The sequence below is a fragment of the Eumetopias jubatus genome, unplaced genomic scaffold (assembly GCF_037043125.1).
Source record: "Eumetopias jubatus isolate StellerSeaLion01/CBP00866 unplaced genomic scaffold, mEumJub1_p1.0 scaffold_2, whole genome shotgun sequence".
NCBI classification, from domain to species: Eukaryota; Metazoa; Chordata; class Mammalia; order Carnivora; family Otariidae; genus Eumetopias; species Eumetopias jubatus.
Window position 1 is genome coordinate 59,007,769 of NW_028274808.1, and position 16,849 is coordinate 59,024,617.

Sequence of the window (16,849 nt, forward strand, 5' to 3'; positions counted from 1 at the left end):
AACAAAAATGAGAAAAGACCCATAACCAAGATACATGACTGTGTCTGAGAACACTGGGAATAAAGAGAAAGACCTAAAACTTCTTGAGACACAACAAAACAGAAACAGGTTACACATAAAGAAATTGGTCACCCGAGGACGAAGTAGGTAAATGTCTCCCTATTCCTTGACTTTAGCCCAGTGTGACTGATTTTGTACTCTGGCCTCCAGAATTGTAAGACAATAAATTTGTGTTGTTTAAAAAACAAAGGGAAGGAAGGGAAGGAAGGAAGGGAAGGAAGGAAGGAAGGAAGGAAGGAAGGAAGGAAGGAAGGAAGGAAGGAAGGAAGGAAGGAAGGGAAGGAAGGAAGGGAGGGAGAAAGAATGTCCGTCACCCATAAAGAACAGAATCATGAGATAGGATTTCTCAGTGGCAATACTGGAAGCTAAAACACCGTGAAGCAAACCCTCTAATATTCTGACTAAAAATTATTTTCAACGGAGAATTCTATACTGTCAGAATAAAGACAGACATGCGAGTTCTAATGAAGGGGGGAGGGTAAGGCACCTGCCTGCAACATTCCTCAAGAAAGTCTTGGGGGATTATGTTCCACAAAATGGTGGTATAAAAGCAAGTAAAGGGAAGATACAGATTCAGGAAATAGAGGATCTTCTCAGGAATGAAGTGGTGCACTTTCCAGAATGACAGTGAAGGAAACGGCAGGAGATTATTTGAATGCAGTGCCTCTGGAACTCTGATGTGCATAGGAATCAATGGGAGATCTTGCTAAAATGCAGTTTCTGAATCAGTAAGTCTGGATAAAGCCCGAGATTCCGAATTTTTAACAAGCTCCCCTCAGAATGCTGATGTTGATGGTTCTGGTGTAGAAAACACGATCCAAATTGTAACAAGATTTACAAAGAAACAATGAGAGAAACTGATTTCCTCCTGAGAGATAATTAACGATGAATTAGTGTCAGGCAATAATAGCATAGCGGAGGAGGGAGAGATGGAAAAGAGGAATATAAGGATTAATCTTTTAAATATACACAAATCAAGGAAAAACGAGGGTTTGGGTGAGGCCCAGTGTTGCCACTAGTAAACACCTGAGAAGGACGTCCGGACCACCTTAACGGATCCAAATTCGGGACTCTGGGGTCTCAGGAGCACCCCGGCGATAACCTGCACCGGGAGGCGGGGAGGCGGCGTGCCAGCTGCAGCACCCTCACGCCCTGCGCGCGAGTAGGCGGAGCTTCGCCGGCCCCGCCTCGGACCTTGCGGGGCAGGACACAGGCGAAGCCTTTCCCCGTTACTGGCGCGGCCGCGGCTGCGCAGGGATTCAGATTGGAGTCTCTTGAACCGGAAGCAGTCGGCGGCTCTCGGAAGCAACGGCGGCACGCGGGATTCTGCTGGCACGGCAGCTGCAGAATGGCCGGCGGTGGCGGGAAGCGCAGGCCCGGCGGGGAGGGGCAGCAGGTACTGCTACAGAGGATGTGTGGGATCCTCAAGGCGCTTTGGGTGATAAGGCACCAAGGGGCAGCACGTTGCATTTATCCAGTAATCACTGAGTGGCTGCTGTGTGCCCCGGAACGGCGGTCTGAGCCAGGGCCGCTGTTTCCCGCTCTGCTGGGTTTGGAGCAAAGAACTCGCGCCTTTGCATCTTCTGCCCTCCTCCCGGTTTGGTTCCTGGGGAAACCGATTAAGACAACCAATGGCTCATTCGTTCAACCAGCAACAAATTGATTGGAAAGCGATTATACGCCAGGCACTGTGCCGGGCGCTGCGGTTCAAGATGCATTGTGCCGCCCCTGCCCCACGTACAGCCCCCAGCTTGCGGAAGCTGGGCACAGTGAATATATTTTTTACTGCAGATTTTTTTGTTTGGCATTGTAACGTTGTTGTGTCAAAAGTGCCGTGGAAACACTGAAGGAGGATCTAAGTCCCCGGGGTTTGCTAAAGAAATCTTTTAGGACAATTCAAGTTGGACATGGCTCTTGAAGGCAGAAAGGAGACATAAGGGATAAGAAATAGAAATAAGTATAGAGGATGTTTGGATACGGCGGGATTGGGCTTGGCTGGAGTCGGAGATGGGAAAGAAGGACCTGATCATAAAGGCACTAATGAGGGGGAGGGGGGCATAAAGTATGTGCACGTTCTCATACTTTTATACGATTTCAGAAGTTCTATAACTACTGCTGTGGCAATTAGGACAGTCAGGCAGGAGAGAAGTGTCAGTGTGATAAGGACAGTTTTCGAAATTACTCCGTCTATATTATAAACTGGATAGAGCAGGACAGTGTCACAGTGTCAGTTTAATTAACTGTTAGAGGGCCCTGTTCTGGACATTGCTTATATTGGGACATGCTTTCTAGGTAAAGAATAAAGGATGAGTGTAGCCTATGAAGGAGACAGCTGCCCTAAATTCTAGTTATTGGGGATTTGAGGATGCTGAAATAATGTGTGAGTTAAGACAAAGCTGAAAAAAATCTTTATTTCCCATTGAAGGTGCTATAAACTGCTTTGAGTGATAGTATTAGAAATAAAATATCGAAGATGAAAATAAGTCTATAGAGGCCATAGCTAAAGCTAGCATTTAAATATTAATGTGCTACGACTATTCTGTGTGTTTTTACAAACAACTATTCTTCCTAACAACCCTGTGATACAGGTACTACATGTCCTTTTTGTAGATGAGAAAATAAGGCACAGGTTAAGTAACTTACCCAGGGTGACAGCTGGAAAGCAGAAGCGTCAAGAGTCATTAGGAAAAACTGCCTTTCAGCAGGGTAGAGTAAAGCTTTTCTTTCTAACATCCTAAGTTTGAACCAGTCTGAAAGTCTAACCAAAGACTGCTGTAAAAACATAGGGGAGGATAGGTCAGCCCTTGATCTGTTCCTACTGTTCTGTATGTAACTGGAGAAGCAGCATGAAGTGGATGAATCTGTGCTTTGGAGCCGGCCCACCGGGGTTTAACTGCTGCTCACCTTTATAGACCTAAGGAAAGTTACTTCAGTTTTCTCATCTGTAAAATGTGGATAAAGTATCTAGCTCATAAGGGAGTTATGAGTTAATTCACAGAAAGTGCTTAGAACAGGCACATGGTAAGTGTGTGATAACTATTATTTAGTATTATTACTTATAGTTTTTACTGTTACTTACTATCAGCATCCATATTTTAGCAGCCTTTTTGTTCAATTTAATTTTTTTATGACCTCAGACACATTATAATCCTTGGCATAATAAACTGTTATGGGTCAGTGCATGGTCCTCTTTTACCTTATTTAAAAATATGAAAAACACCTGTGAACCCATTGCCCTACCCCAGAACTGAAACCCTGACAATAGCTCTACATGTGTTCCTCACCTATCTTTTTTGCCTGACTTAATGTCACCCCCGTTTGTGTAGCTACCATCCTCACCCTTGTTTCCCTTGCCTTCTTTTTATAGCTTTATCACAAACATTATTTATTTGTTGTTTTTGAATTTAAGAAGGCTATCGTGCTACATATAAACTTCAAGGACTTTTTTCCTTCATTCAACATTATATTATTAAGACTGATCTATAGTGTTGTGTGTGGCTATATTTCCTTTTCACTAAGTGGAATATTCAATTGCTTGAAATCCTGTAACTTTGTATCCTTCTGTCAATAGGCATTTTCATTTGTTCTCTTTTCTGCTCTTGGAAACAGTGTTATCAAGATCATTCTTGTATGTCATCTAATTCATAAATACCTTGTGTAGACTGATACGTAAAGTAACATCAATAAACTTGAGCCTGCTGGGAGAATGAAAGAATATAAATATGGGAAACATCTAGAATTTTTCAACCTCACACTATAGACATTTTGAGCCCGATTAAGTGTTCGTTAAGGGAGCTAACGTGTGCATTGCAGAATGCTTAGCAGCATCCCTGGCCTCTCTCTACTCCACTAAATGTCAGCACCCTCTCCTAAATTTGTGAGAGCTAAAAAGTTCTGACATTACTACATGTGTCCCCTGGGAGACAAAATCACTCCTGGTGGAGAAGCACTGATACAGGTGGAAAGGAAGAATAAATAGGAAGAAACTTAATCCAAAAAGAAAGGATCTAGGTTTCTAGAAAGAAAAAACTGCTACTTACAAAACTAAAGATATGTAACTTCTAATTCAGAATTTTATCTTTTTTTTAAGATTTTATTTAAGAGAGAGAGAGAAGGAGGAGAGGGAAAGGGAGAAGCAGACCCCCCTGCTGAGCAGGGAGCCTGATGTGGGACTGGATCCTGGGATGGGATCATGACCTGAGCCAAAGGCAGACGCTTAACCGACTGAGCCACCCAGGCACCCATCAGCATTTTATCTTTCCAGAAATTTATCAAATAGGCATTATAAAACCTAGCATACTTACGCAGTGAACATATTGCAGAGATATTAGAGATTGAGTTTAATAACCTAGTCCTGACATTAAAGGGCCTTTTCTTAAATAATTGTTTTAGCTGGTAAATCCCCTTTTATCCAGTTATTTCTGACAGTTGGCTTCTGGTGTGATCACTGAATCTATTTAAACAAAAAAAGCATGATGACCTATTTACCCAAAGAAGACAAAACCTTCCTATTCCTTATTCTTCCTGTTCTTCACCTTTTCTTTTATACTTGTTTTTTATTTTCGTATTCCATTATCTTAGAGAAATATATTTAAAGACTTGCTGTGTGCATCCTTCTTGACCGCTCTGTATTACACTGTTTTCCTTTTTTCTTTGCCCAAAAGAATCCTGATTTTTTCAGAAATACCATTTGTAGAGTTTTAAGGAAAACATGTTTCTCAGAGTTGAGTGAACAAAAATGAGCAATAGTGTTACTTTTGGAGAAACAAAGTTTTGTATGCTGATTTTCAGTGTGAAAAAACAGTTGATGTGAAGAAGAGTAAATCCTGTGAAGCTGATGTCTCCAGTGACCTTCGAAAAGAAGTAGAAAATCATTATAAGCTTTCTCTGCCTGAAGATTTCTATCACTTCTGGAAGTTCTGTGAAGAGCTTGATCCTGAAAAGCCAGCTGGTGAGTTGCTCCAGAATCATTCTTCTGCTTCTACCAATGGAAAAGACAGTAGGAAACTGGACCAAGGATCTTAACAGTTCACAGAAAAGGAACTTTATCAAAGATGTTTCTAAGAGAAATATAAAATAATGCTATAATAATATGTGACTATCACCTGTTATACTGGCAAAGGTAAATAATTTCAAAATTACTTTGATGAGGGCTTGAAAGAAAACAAGTGCTTTGATATGTTGCAGGAGTTTTAGTATGACTTAGCAGTTCTGCTTCTAGGAACTTAGGGATTAGATGAACTAAAAATTATGTCAGTGATATTTATTGAAACAAAAAAGGGAAATGGCCTAAAGCCCATCACTAATACATCTATCAGTGGATATTCATTGTTTTAAAGGAACAAGGTAGATTTTAGATAATAATAAAATATTGTGCCTGAAATATTTCAAGTGAGAAAGAAAATGTGTATAGAGTATGCTACCATTTGTTTTTTATTTTAAAAGCCAACGACACATATTCTTATGTACTTTCTGTGTGCTTCTGTCTTTGAGAGGGTGCACAAAGAACTGATAATGGTTGTGACAAAGTTACTTTTCACATGTTTTCACAGATGGGAGAGAAGTACTCCCATATACTACTGATGGAAATGTGGATTAGTAGATAACAATGAATTTTGGCATAATAGCAAAACACTTAAACTGTGCAACAACTTGTCTAAAAATATTTGTGACTGCACACCATGTATTAGCAAAGGGGCACCTGGGTGGCTCAGTTGGTTAAGCATCCAACTCTTGATTTTGGCTCAGGTCTTGATCTCAGGGTCGTGAGTTCAGGCCCCACATTGGCCCCACGCTGGGTGTGGAGCCTACTTAAAACAAAAACAAACAAAAAAAACCATGTATTAGTAAAGATGTTCACTGAAGCATTGTTTAGGAGAGTAAAAAAATTAGAAGCAGTAAATGTCTATCATTGGACTATCATGCAGCTATTAGAAATTATGAGAAAATATTTAATAGCATGGAAAAATATTCAGAAATTTAAGTGAAGACAATGGAAAACAAAAAAAATTACAAAACAGATCACTTCCTTTAAAATATCTCTATATTTATATATATTCATACAGGGAGGAAAACATTGTTCTTGTATACCAGCCTATTAACTTTGTTACCTGTAGGCTAATGAGATGGGTGACTTTAGTTTTTTCTGTTGCTTTAAAAATTGGTGTATGCTATCCTAAGCTCCAGCAAAGCTGACCTATTCTTCCCCCCTCTAAATAAACTCTTTCTAGGCCTTTATTCATGATGTTGCCTCTTTGAAGAATTTTCTTCCTCTCTCCATCCCCACCTCTTTACATATCCAGATCCTGCCTGGAGTGCTTATTCTCTCTCAAAGAAGCAACAAGGACCCATCTGATGTTATAAAAGCATATTTTGAACACAAACGTTTGAAGCTTACATTCCATGACTCTGGTTTATTTAGCAATCTCCTTTTGTGATCTGTGGAGGGAGAAAGAAGATGGAATCATCTAGGATTAGGGTTGGCCAGAGGCAAGGGAATTGAGAGTGATGGTTAAGTGAGGTAGAGGGAAGGGAAAGGAATGTTTTCATTAACTACATTTTTTATTAAATAAACTGTTTACCCTACTTAATGCACATTCACTTACTGTCTATCTTGTCTCTCCCTTAATGTGGGTGTGCTACAAATATTTGAGGCTAACAACAACATAGTAATGAGACAAGGTAAGTGTTCGAAGCTCTGATGTGCCCATGAGAATACAAAACAGTCTTACTTTGGCCAAAATAAGAAATAGCAGTATGTTTGAAATGTAATCAGTGATAAATTTAATAGAAAAATCTTAAATATAAGTGCCACATTTTCATTGCTCTGATTTTTCATTGAGTATTTATAACTAATATCTTCAAATGTAACTGAAGCTCTTTTAGTTTGGAAGCTCTTTTTATTTTTTTTAAGAAAATTGGTTAGAAATAGTTTACAAATAAAAGATATTATTTCCTATCTGCCTTCAGAAAGTTACTGTCTAAATAAACTTACTTAATTTATAGATGCACTTTTCACAACCCTTGGACTTCGATTAGTGGGTCCTTATGATATCCTTGCCGGAAAACATAAAATGAAGAAAAAATCAGCAAGCCTGAATTTTAACCTTCACTGGAGATTTTACTATGATCCTCCTGAGTTCCAGACCATTATTATTGGAGATAATAAAACTCAATTCCACATGGGGTATTTCAGGTAAAGGATCTTTTCTTCTCTAAAATGCAGCTACTGGGCCTTCTAGTGAGTATATAGACATTCACTGGACTCACCCAAGATGAAGGACATATTTTCCTCTTATTGGTGGATACATAGGCATCTGATGTTCTTGATATTACCATTCTAACCTGCCCTAGGATGAGTGAACTTTTTAAGTTGAACCTCACTGGTTTTTCCTTTGTGGTTATAAACTTTTTTTACCTTTTGGATTCGGGAACGCTCTTTTAGCCCAAGTAAGATAATTTAGAGTTGCCATGACTTAAATTAGTCGTGTGCTTCCAGGGGCCATAGAATTAAGAATGTGCTTTGGAGTCAGACTGGTTCTATTATCTGAGAGACTGTGTGCCGGTCACCTTTAGTCATTGTGACTTTCTGTGACTCAGTTTCCCCTTGTAAAAATGAGGATAATAATTGTACATACCTAACTGAATATTAAGAGGATTAAATGCGGGGGGCCCTGGGTGGCTCAGTCGGTTAAACGTCTGCCTTTGGCTCAGATCATGATCCCAGGATCCTGGGATCAAGTCCTGCATCGGGCTCCCTGCTCAGCGGGGAATCTGCTTCTCCCTCTCTCTCTGCCTGCCGCTCCCTCTGCTTGTGCGCGCGCTCTCTCTCTCTCTCTCTCTCTCTCTCTCTCTCTCTCTCTCTCTCTCTCCCTCTCCCTCTCCCTCTCCCCCCCTCTCCCCCCCCGCCCCCCAAAAAAGGATTAAATGGATACATGCAAGATGCTTCAAATGTTAAGAAATAGAAGTAGCTTGAGAGGTAAAAATACCTTGTCCACTTCTACCAGTATAGGTGCTGTTGTTTAAAGATTAAGCGTAGGATAGTAGAGGAAGTAGAAGGAACATGCCTAACGCCTAGCAAGAAGGATTGTGGTACCATAGAATGCACACAGGGCTGAGGATTGAGTTATATGAATTCTGCTTTTGGCTTTGCCATTAACTTACTAGGACCTTGGCTGAGTGATTTTATTTCTCAGTGTTTCCTTGATTGTAAAATAAAAGGATTTATATATATATGTATATATATATGTATATATATGTTTCTCCACCTTTTTTTTTTTCCACAGACTATAAAACTGGTAGAGAGGAGCGCATATAATTTTCCTTCCTTTTGACAGGCCTTATTCCCCCTTTCTTTGTATTTAGGTATAAAAGTAACTAGGTCTAAGAATTTTAATTTTAGGATCTATTATATAAGTAAGATTTGTTGTAAATATTCCTAAGAAACTTAGAGCTTAAGTTTCTTAGGAACCTGGCAAATTTGTCCCAATTTCTTAAAAACCTACAGACATAAATTGTTGTGTATAAGCCTAAAATTCTACTTGCCGGATAGATTATGGGCAGCTAAATTTTTAATATCTTTTGCTTAAACAGGGATTCTCCTGATGAACTTCCTGTATATGTTGGTACAAATGAAGCAAAGAAAAACTGCATAATTATTCAAAATGGAGATAATGTGTTCGCTGCAATCAAGTAAGAAAATATATCCGTCTCCTATTTATAATATTTGTTTACAGTTTTTATACTGCTCTCTAAGTCCATCACTGAGGGACATTGAGGTAACTCCAAAATTTTAGATTTCTAAAGATCATGTCCATGACTTTTGCAGATACTCTTATCCACACTTATACTTTTCACCAAAAAAAAAAAAAAAATACCTCTTATTTAATTAATTATTTTATTTAAGGAAAAGATTACTTAATCCTGACTTCATTAGTCCTATAGCAAAACCAAAAGATTTTTTAGACAGCATCATCAAGAGTTCATTATAAGAACCCAATGTGTACAGTTCTAACAAAGATTTAATACAGTAAAACCAGGTGCTCATAAATTGTTGAATCACTCACTGTATTGTACACCTGAAACTGGTATAACACTATATGTTGACTATACTAGAATTAAAAAAAAAAAAAAAGGTGCTCATGAAATCCTTGGAAGGTTCAGTGGAGCCAACTGAGTCTCCGGGAACGCCAGTTGTGTGGCAGCACTGGCTTGCTCTGCCACCATCAGGAAGCTGAGAAAGTCAAGATCCGCTGCCACGAGTGGCACCACACTGTCTTGGATTTAACCTGTGGTAGTAAAAGGGGTGCTCTGTCTCTGTCTCTCAACCGGGAAGGAAGCTAAGGACCAGGTGCTGAAATCTCCGCTGCACCTGCTGCGGAACATCGGATGCCTCTACTGGACTCACTGGTAGAAACAGACACACAGTCTCCACCTAGTATCTCTTCCTGCCTTTCAGTTTTCAAGGAATTGTTTCTGTTTGAGAGAAGCTAGGCCCCATGTGGAGCCTGAGCTGAAGAATAGTCTGGGAAGTATAGCAAGCTCTTATGTGAAGGGGGTTCGGAATGGAGCCTCTTGAGCCAGTCCACACTCTACCAGCCACAGACATGATTTGAAGCCTCTCACCCCAGCTGGGCAGTTCACGTTGTAATAAAATGAAGAAAGCCATCTTTGTCAACTTAGCTATAAATAGGCCATGTTTTCTGTGACCTCTTTTAATACCCTATTTAAAAAAGACTTATATTCTCTGTGACTTAATAGTGCAAATTTGCAGTAAACAATTTAAACTAAGTCAGCCAGGGCCCCCTCTAGACTGCTACATACCTACCCATGTATCCAAAAGAGCAACTATATGGTAGATGTCCAAAAACAGTTCTTCTTTGTCTCCTGACACCTCTTGAGTTTTTATAAAATGTTTCTTGTTATTTATAATTAATTATTCTTTTAAGCTGTTTAGATTTATTCAATTTAAATTGGTGGTATCTTTATTAGAAACTATAGTTATCGTCTGTCTCTCGCATTAACATACAAGTCCCATGAGGGCAGAGAGGCTTTTCCTTGCGCACAGTACCTGCCCTGTAATAGATGCTCCATAAATAATTAATTCATTTTCCAAATACTTGGGCATGCAAAAATGCCTAATTTTTCATTAGTCTATTAGTCTTACTAAAAATCTTTTTAAAAAGAAAGATATAGTGGTTGTCTGAAATAATCCAAGACTGTTCTGGGTTTTTGTTTTGTTCTGTTTTGTTTTGTTTTTTAGCTTATTGGAGAACACAAAAAGAAAAAAACAAAAAACATTGGTGATTAATTTATAAATTAGGTGAAGACCAGGAAGTATTTGAGTACTTAATGTTATTTCCTTCCTTTACTTAAATGAACTAATGAGAACACTTAGTTTATTTCTATATCAACCTGAGTAAGGTCTTTTTAAGGAAGACCACTTGTAATAAACAAATTATTTTTATGCCCAGAGAAACTGGTTCTCTTTGTGTAAGATTTAATAATAGCCAAAGAAAAGGGTGCCTGGGCTCAGTCAGTTAAGCATCTGCCTTAGGCTCAGGTCATGAACTCAGGGTCCTGGGAAAGAGCTCCGTGTCAGGCTCCTTGCTCAGCAGGGAGTCTGCTTCTCCCTCTCCCTCTGCCCCTACTCCCACCCCCCCACCGTTCATGCTCTCTCTCTCAAATTAATAAATAAAATCTTTAAAAATAGTAACAATAGCCAAAGAAATACAAATTCAGCCAGCAAAAATTACTAAAAATTAGAAAATGGTAATACTCATTGATGGTTAGGATGTAAGAAATCTTACTGATAGAAGTGTTAATTAAAACTTTTACAGAGAGCAGTTGGAATAAGGTTATTTATTTTTTAAAGATTTCTCGGGGCACCTGGGTGGCTTAGTCGGTTAAGCATCTGCCTTGGGCTCAAGTCGTGATCCTGGGGTCCTGGGATCGAGCACCGCGTTCTGCGCTGCGGGGAGCCTGCTTCTGCCTCTGCCTTTGCCTGCCACTCCCCCTGCTTGTGCTCTCTCTCTCTGTCAAATAAATAAAATCTTAAAAAAAAAAAAAAGATTTCTTGATAAATAATTAACATTGCCAGGTATTGAGCTAAGTAAACATTTATATCCTTAAATCAGCAATTCCATTTCTAGCTATTTATCTTTTTTTTAAGATTTTATTTATTTATTTGAGTGAGAGAGCGCGTGCACATGCACAAGTCGGGGAGGAGCAGACTCCACGCTGAGCACGGAGCCCAATTCAGGGCTCGATCCCACAACCCCGAGATTTTGACCTGAGCCAAAATCAAGAGTCAGTGGCTTACCCACCTAAGCCACCCAGGCAGCCCTAGCTATTTATCTAAAGAAATTTTGGACAGGTACACAAATATGTGTATATATTAGAGATTATTTATAAAAACGAAAAACTGGAGAAATACCACTGCCTAGAAATAGGGAAAATTAGATAAATAAATATGGAATGTCAGTACACTATAATACCAGGTTATTGATTTGTTGATTTGGAAAGATTTTTATTACATTATGTGAAGAGGTCAAATAAAAGAATAACGGGATGATTCCATTTTCATATGGTCTATAAAATATTTATCTTTGGACCACAAAAATTAAGAATAATTTTTTTCTTTTCACTTTTTTTCCCCTTCTAAAATAATTATAGCAGTAGTTTTGACCTCACAGACCTCCTGCAAGGTTTCAGGGACCTCACAGGGTCCACAGACCATTCTTTGATAACTGATATTTAGTTAATGGTTTCAAACCTGTGTATCAGAACTTCAAGAGTTACTGGTTAAAGGTACTTTACCTTGAGCTCAACAGGTCTTACTTCTAGAGATGCCACTTAAGTACATCTAGACTAGGACTCAGGAATATCTTTTTAAAAGACCTGTTATGAGTATATCTAAATGTAGCCCAAAATTATACTTCTATAATTTTAATTAAGTTTAAATGAACATTTGAAATGAGTAAACATTCATTTAATGAATGCTTACTTTGTGCAGGCTCAAATACAATGCAAAACATTTGGTACTTAGTAAAAGAATAAATGTGGCCAGTACATCAGATCATGGGTCAACTTGTTAAATAATCTTTTTTCCTTTTGCCTGCTGCCCCCACATTTTCTGCCACCCTACCTTGCTATACTGGGTAATATGGATTTATTACTGTAGGCAGTGATTTTTCAAACATAAGTTCTGAGTACTTTTTTTTTAAATTTCATTTTCTTGATTATTTTTGTTTAAAAGTCTGTTGATTACAATAAAGTTATTGATAATATGTGCTTATAATTTTTTTAATTAACATATAATGTATTATTGGTTTCAGAGGTAGAGGTCAGTGATCCATCAGTCTTATATAACAACCAGTGCTCATTACCTCACATGCCCTCCATAATGTCTATCACTGAGTTACCCCATCCCTCCACCCTCCTCCCCTCCAGCAACCCTCAGTTTGTTTCCTATGAGTAAGAGTCTTTTATGGTTTGTCTCCCTCTCTGGTTTCATCTTGTTTCATTTTTTCTTCTCTTCCCCTATGATCCTCTGTTTTGTTTCTTTTTTTTTTCTTTTTAATCTTATTTTATTATGTTATGTTAGTCACCATACAATACATCATTAGTTTTTGATGTACTGTTCCACGATTCATTGTTTTCATGTAACACCCAGTGCTCCATGAAGTACATGCCCTCTTAAATACCCATCACCGGGCTAACCCGTCCCCCCACCCCCCTTCCCTCTAAAACCCTCAGTTTGTTTCTCAGAGTCCATAGTCTCTCATGGTTCATCTCTCCCTCCGATTTCCCCCCCTTCATTTTTCCCTTCCTTCTCCTAATGCCCTCTGTGCTATTCCTTATATGCCACAAATAAGTGAAACCATATGATAATTGACTTTTTCTGCTTGACTTATTTCACTTAGCATAATCTCCAGTCCCATCCATGTTGATGTAAAAGTTGGGTATTCATCCTTTCTGATGGCTGAGTAATATTCCATTGTATATATGGACCACATCTTCTTTATCCATTCATCTATTGAAGGGTATCTCAGCACAGTTTGGCTATTGTGGACCTTGCTGCTATGAACATTGGGGTGCACATGGCCCTTCTTTTCACTACATCTGTGTCTTTGGGGTAAATACCCAGTAGTGCAATTGCTGGGTCATAGGGTAGCTCTATTTTTAATTTTTCGAGGCACCTCTGTTTTGTTTCTTAAATTCCACATATCAGTGAAATTATATGATAATTGTCTTTCTCTGACTTATTTTGCTTAGCATAATACCCTCTAGTTCCATCCATGTCATTGCAAATTACAAGATTTCATTTTTTGATGGCTGCATAATATTCCATTGTATAATATACCACTTCTTCTTTATCCATTCATCTGTCAGTGGACATCTGGGCTCTTTCCATCGTTTGGCTTTTGTGGACATCGCTGCTATAAACATTGGGGTGCAGGTGCCCCTTCAGATCACTACATTTGCAACCTCGGGGTAAATACCCAGTAGCGTAATTGCTGGGTCTTAGGGTAGCTCTGTTTTCAACTTTTTAAGGAACCTCCATACTGTTTTCCAGAGTGGCGGCACCAGCTTGCATGCCCACTAACAGTGTAAGAGAGTTCCCCTTTCTCCCCTCATCCTCGTCATTTCCTGACTTGTTAATTTTAGCCATTCTGACTGGTGTGAGGTGGCATCTCATTGAGGTTTTGATTTGTATTTCCTTGATGCCAAGTGCTGTTGAGCATTTTTTCATCTGTCTGTTGCAGAGATGTCTGTTCATGTCTTCTGCCCATTTCTTGATTGGATTACTTGTTCTTTGGGTGTTGAGTCTGGTAAGTTCTTTATAGATTTTGGATACTAGCCCTTTATCTGATATGTCATTTGCATATGTCTTCTCCCATTCTCAGTTGTCTTTTGGTTTTGTCGACTGTTTCCTTTGCTTTACAGAGCTTTTTATCTTGATGAAGTCCCAATAGTTCATTTTTGCCCTTGCTTCCCTTGCCTTTGGAGACGTGTCAAGCTCAGAGTACTTTTAACCAGTAATCCAGGAGGTTCTGATACATATTCAGGTTTGAAGCCATAACCTAAACAGCAGTTATCAAACAGTGGTGTGTGGACTTCCAGAGGTGCCTAACACTTTTTTAGCAGGCCTGTGAGTTCAAAACTATTTGTGATTAATACGTCATTTTTGCACCAGTGGCACAAAGGTAAAGGTGGGTAATATTGATGGTACCTTGGCAGAAATCAAGGCGGTGGCACCAGATTTGCAGTTGTCATTGTATTATTCACAGCAGTAATATAATGCGAATGTCATTTAAGAAGCTCAGTGATGAAGCAGTAAAGATATTAGATCTCTACCATTGAGTACACACATCTGTTTAACATTTCATGTGATGAAATGGGAAGTACGTGGAAAGCACATCTGCATACTCAAATGTTAAGGTCTGTCTCAAGGAAAATGGTCTTGTGAGATTGAGTTGGGAGCTGAACTTTTCTCTAGTTTACTTACTTGAGAGAGTGAGTGACTGACAAACTGGATGTTCTGACATGGGTATTTGGCATTTTCTCAAATGAGCCAAGAAAACAACTGTGACTATATTTGTTGTCAGTGATAAAATTTAAGATTTCAAAAGCAAAAATTAGAGTTAAGGAAACTTGTAACCACCATTGTGAACTTGATCACTTCTCACTACCTAAAGACTTTTTTTCCACATTATGATATAATGGAGAGAATATTTTATTTTTTAAATTTTATTTTAATTCCACTGTAGGTAACATAACAGTGTTATATTAGTGTCAAGTGTACAAGAGTCATTCAGCAATTCCATATATTACTCCGTGCTCATCAAGATAAGTGTAGTCTTAATTCCCTTTACATATTCCCCCACCTGCACCTCCCTTGTGATCATCTGTTTGTTCTCTATAATTAAGGATCTCGGTTTTTTTGGTTTGTCTTTTTACCCCTTTGTTCATTTGTTTCTTAAATTCCATATATGAGTGAAATCATAGTGTATTTCTCTTTCTCTGACTGGCTTATTTCACTTAACATTATACTCTCTATATCCATCCATGTTGTTGGCAAGGATTTCATTCTTTTTTAGGGCTGAATAATATTCCATAGTATATATGTACCACATCTTCTTTATCCATTCTTCTATCGATGGACACATGGACTGCTTCCATAATTCGGCTATTGTAAATAATGCTGCAGTAAACATACGGGCGGGGTATATAAGTCCCTTCAAATTAGTGTTTTTTAGGTAAATACCAAGTAGTGTGCTTACTAGATCATATGGTAATTTTATTTTCAATTTTTTGAGGACCCTCCATACTGTTTTCCACAGTGGCTGCACCGGTTTGCATTCCCACTAACAGTGCATAAGGGTTCCTGTTTATCCACGTCCTCACCAACACCCTTTCTGTGTTGGTGATTTTAGCCATTCTGATTGGTATGAGGTGGTATCTCATTTTATTTATTTATGTACATATGTTTGTATGTATGTATATATGTATGTAATCTCTACACCCAGCGTGGGGCTCAAACTCACAACCCCAAGATCAAGAGTCACATGCCCTTCTGACTGAGCCAGCCAGGTACCCCTCATTGTAGTTTTGATTTGCATTTCCTTGATGGGTGATGTTGAGCATCTTTTCATGTGTCTGTTGGCCATCTGTATGTTTTGAGAAAGGTCTGTTCATGTCTTCTGCCTGTTTTTTAATTGAATTATTTGTGTTTTGGGTGTTAAGCTGTATAAGCTCTTTATATATTTTATTTTATTTTATTTTATTTATTTTTTATTTTTTTTTTAGATTTTATTTATTTATTTGAGAGAGAGAGAGAGAGAGCACAAGAGGAAAGAGGGTCAGAGGGAGAAGCAGACTCCCTGCTGAGCAGGGAGTCCGATGTGGGACTCGATCCCGGGACTCCAGGATCATGACCTGAGCCGAAGGCAGTTGCTTAACCAACTGAGCCACCCAGGTGCCCAGCTCTTTATATATTTTAGATACCAACCCTTTATCAGATATGTCATTTGCAAATATCTTCTCCCTTTCAATAGCTTGTCTTTTAGTTTTGTTGATTTTTCCTTGCCTATGCTGAAGCTTTTCATTTTGATGTAGTCCCAGTAGTTCATTTTTGCTTTTTTTTCCCTTGCCTCAGGGGACCTATCTAGAAAGCTGTTGTTACAGCCAATGTCAGAAAAATTATTACCTGTGCTCTTTCCTAGGAATCTTATGGTTTGAGGTCTCACATTTAGGACCTTAAGCCATTTTGAGTTTATTTTTGTGTATGGTGTAAGAAAGTGGTCCAGTTATTTTCATTCTTTTGCATATAGCTGTCCAGTTTTCCCAACACCATTTGTTGAAGGGACTTTTTCCCCCACTGCATATTCCTGCCTTCGTTGTTGAAGATTAATTGACCATACAATTTTGGGTCTATTGCTGGGCTTTCTATTCTGTTCCACTGATCTGTGTCTATTCTTATGCCAGTACCATACTATTTCGATTACTACAGTTTTGTAGTATAACTTGAAATCTGGAATTGTGATACCTCCGGCTTTTTCTTTTTCAAGATTCCTTTGGCTATCTGTGGTCATTCGTGGGTCTATAACAAATCTGAGGATTGTTTGTTCTAGTTCCGTGAAAAATGCTGTTGGTATTTTGATAGGGATTGCATTAAATCTCTCGATTCCTTTGGGTAGTATGGACATTTTAACAATATTTATTCTTCCAATACATGAGCATGGGAATGTCTTTCCATTTGTTTGTGTCATCTTCAATTTCTGTAATG

General features: G+C 38.7%; 1 protein-coding gene across 2 annotated transcripts in view; it reads left to right on the forward strand.

Annotated features, from left to right (window-relative positions):
* Positions 1-1,336: 1,336 nt before the first annotated feature.
* HPF1 (histone PARylation factor 1) overlaps positions 1,337-16,849 on the forward strand; it is a 28,099-nt gene continuing 12,586 nt past the window's right edge. The window contains exons 1-5 of one of the 2 annotated variants that reach the window (XM_088021007.1): positions 2,365-2,444; position 2,708; positions 4,852-5,011; positions 7,066-7,255; positions 8,653-8,751. In XM_088021007.1, coding sequence (XP_087877133.1) covers positions 2,380-2,444; position 2,708; positions 4,852-5,011; positions 7,066-7,255; positions 8,653-8,751 — 515 coding nt within the window. In that variant the 5' untranslated portion in view covers positions 2,365-2,379. Of the gene's footprint in view, positions 1,457-2,364; positions 2,445-2,707; positions 2,709-4,851; positions 5,012-7,065; positions 7,256-8,652; positions 8,752-16,849 lie in introns of those variants that run through there. The other variant, XM_028104397.2, reaches the window with a different exon arrangement.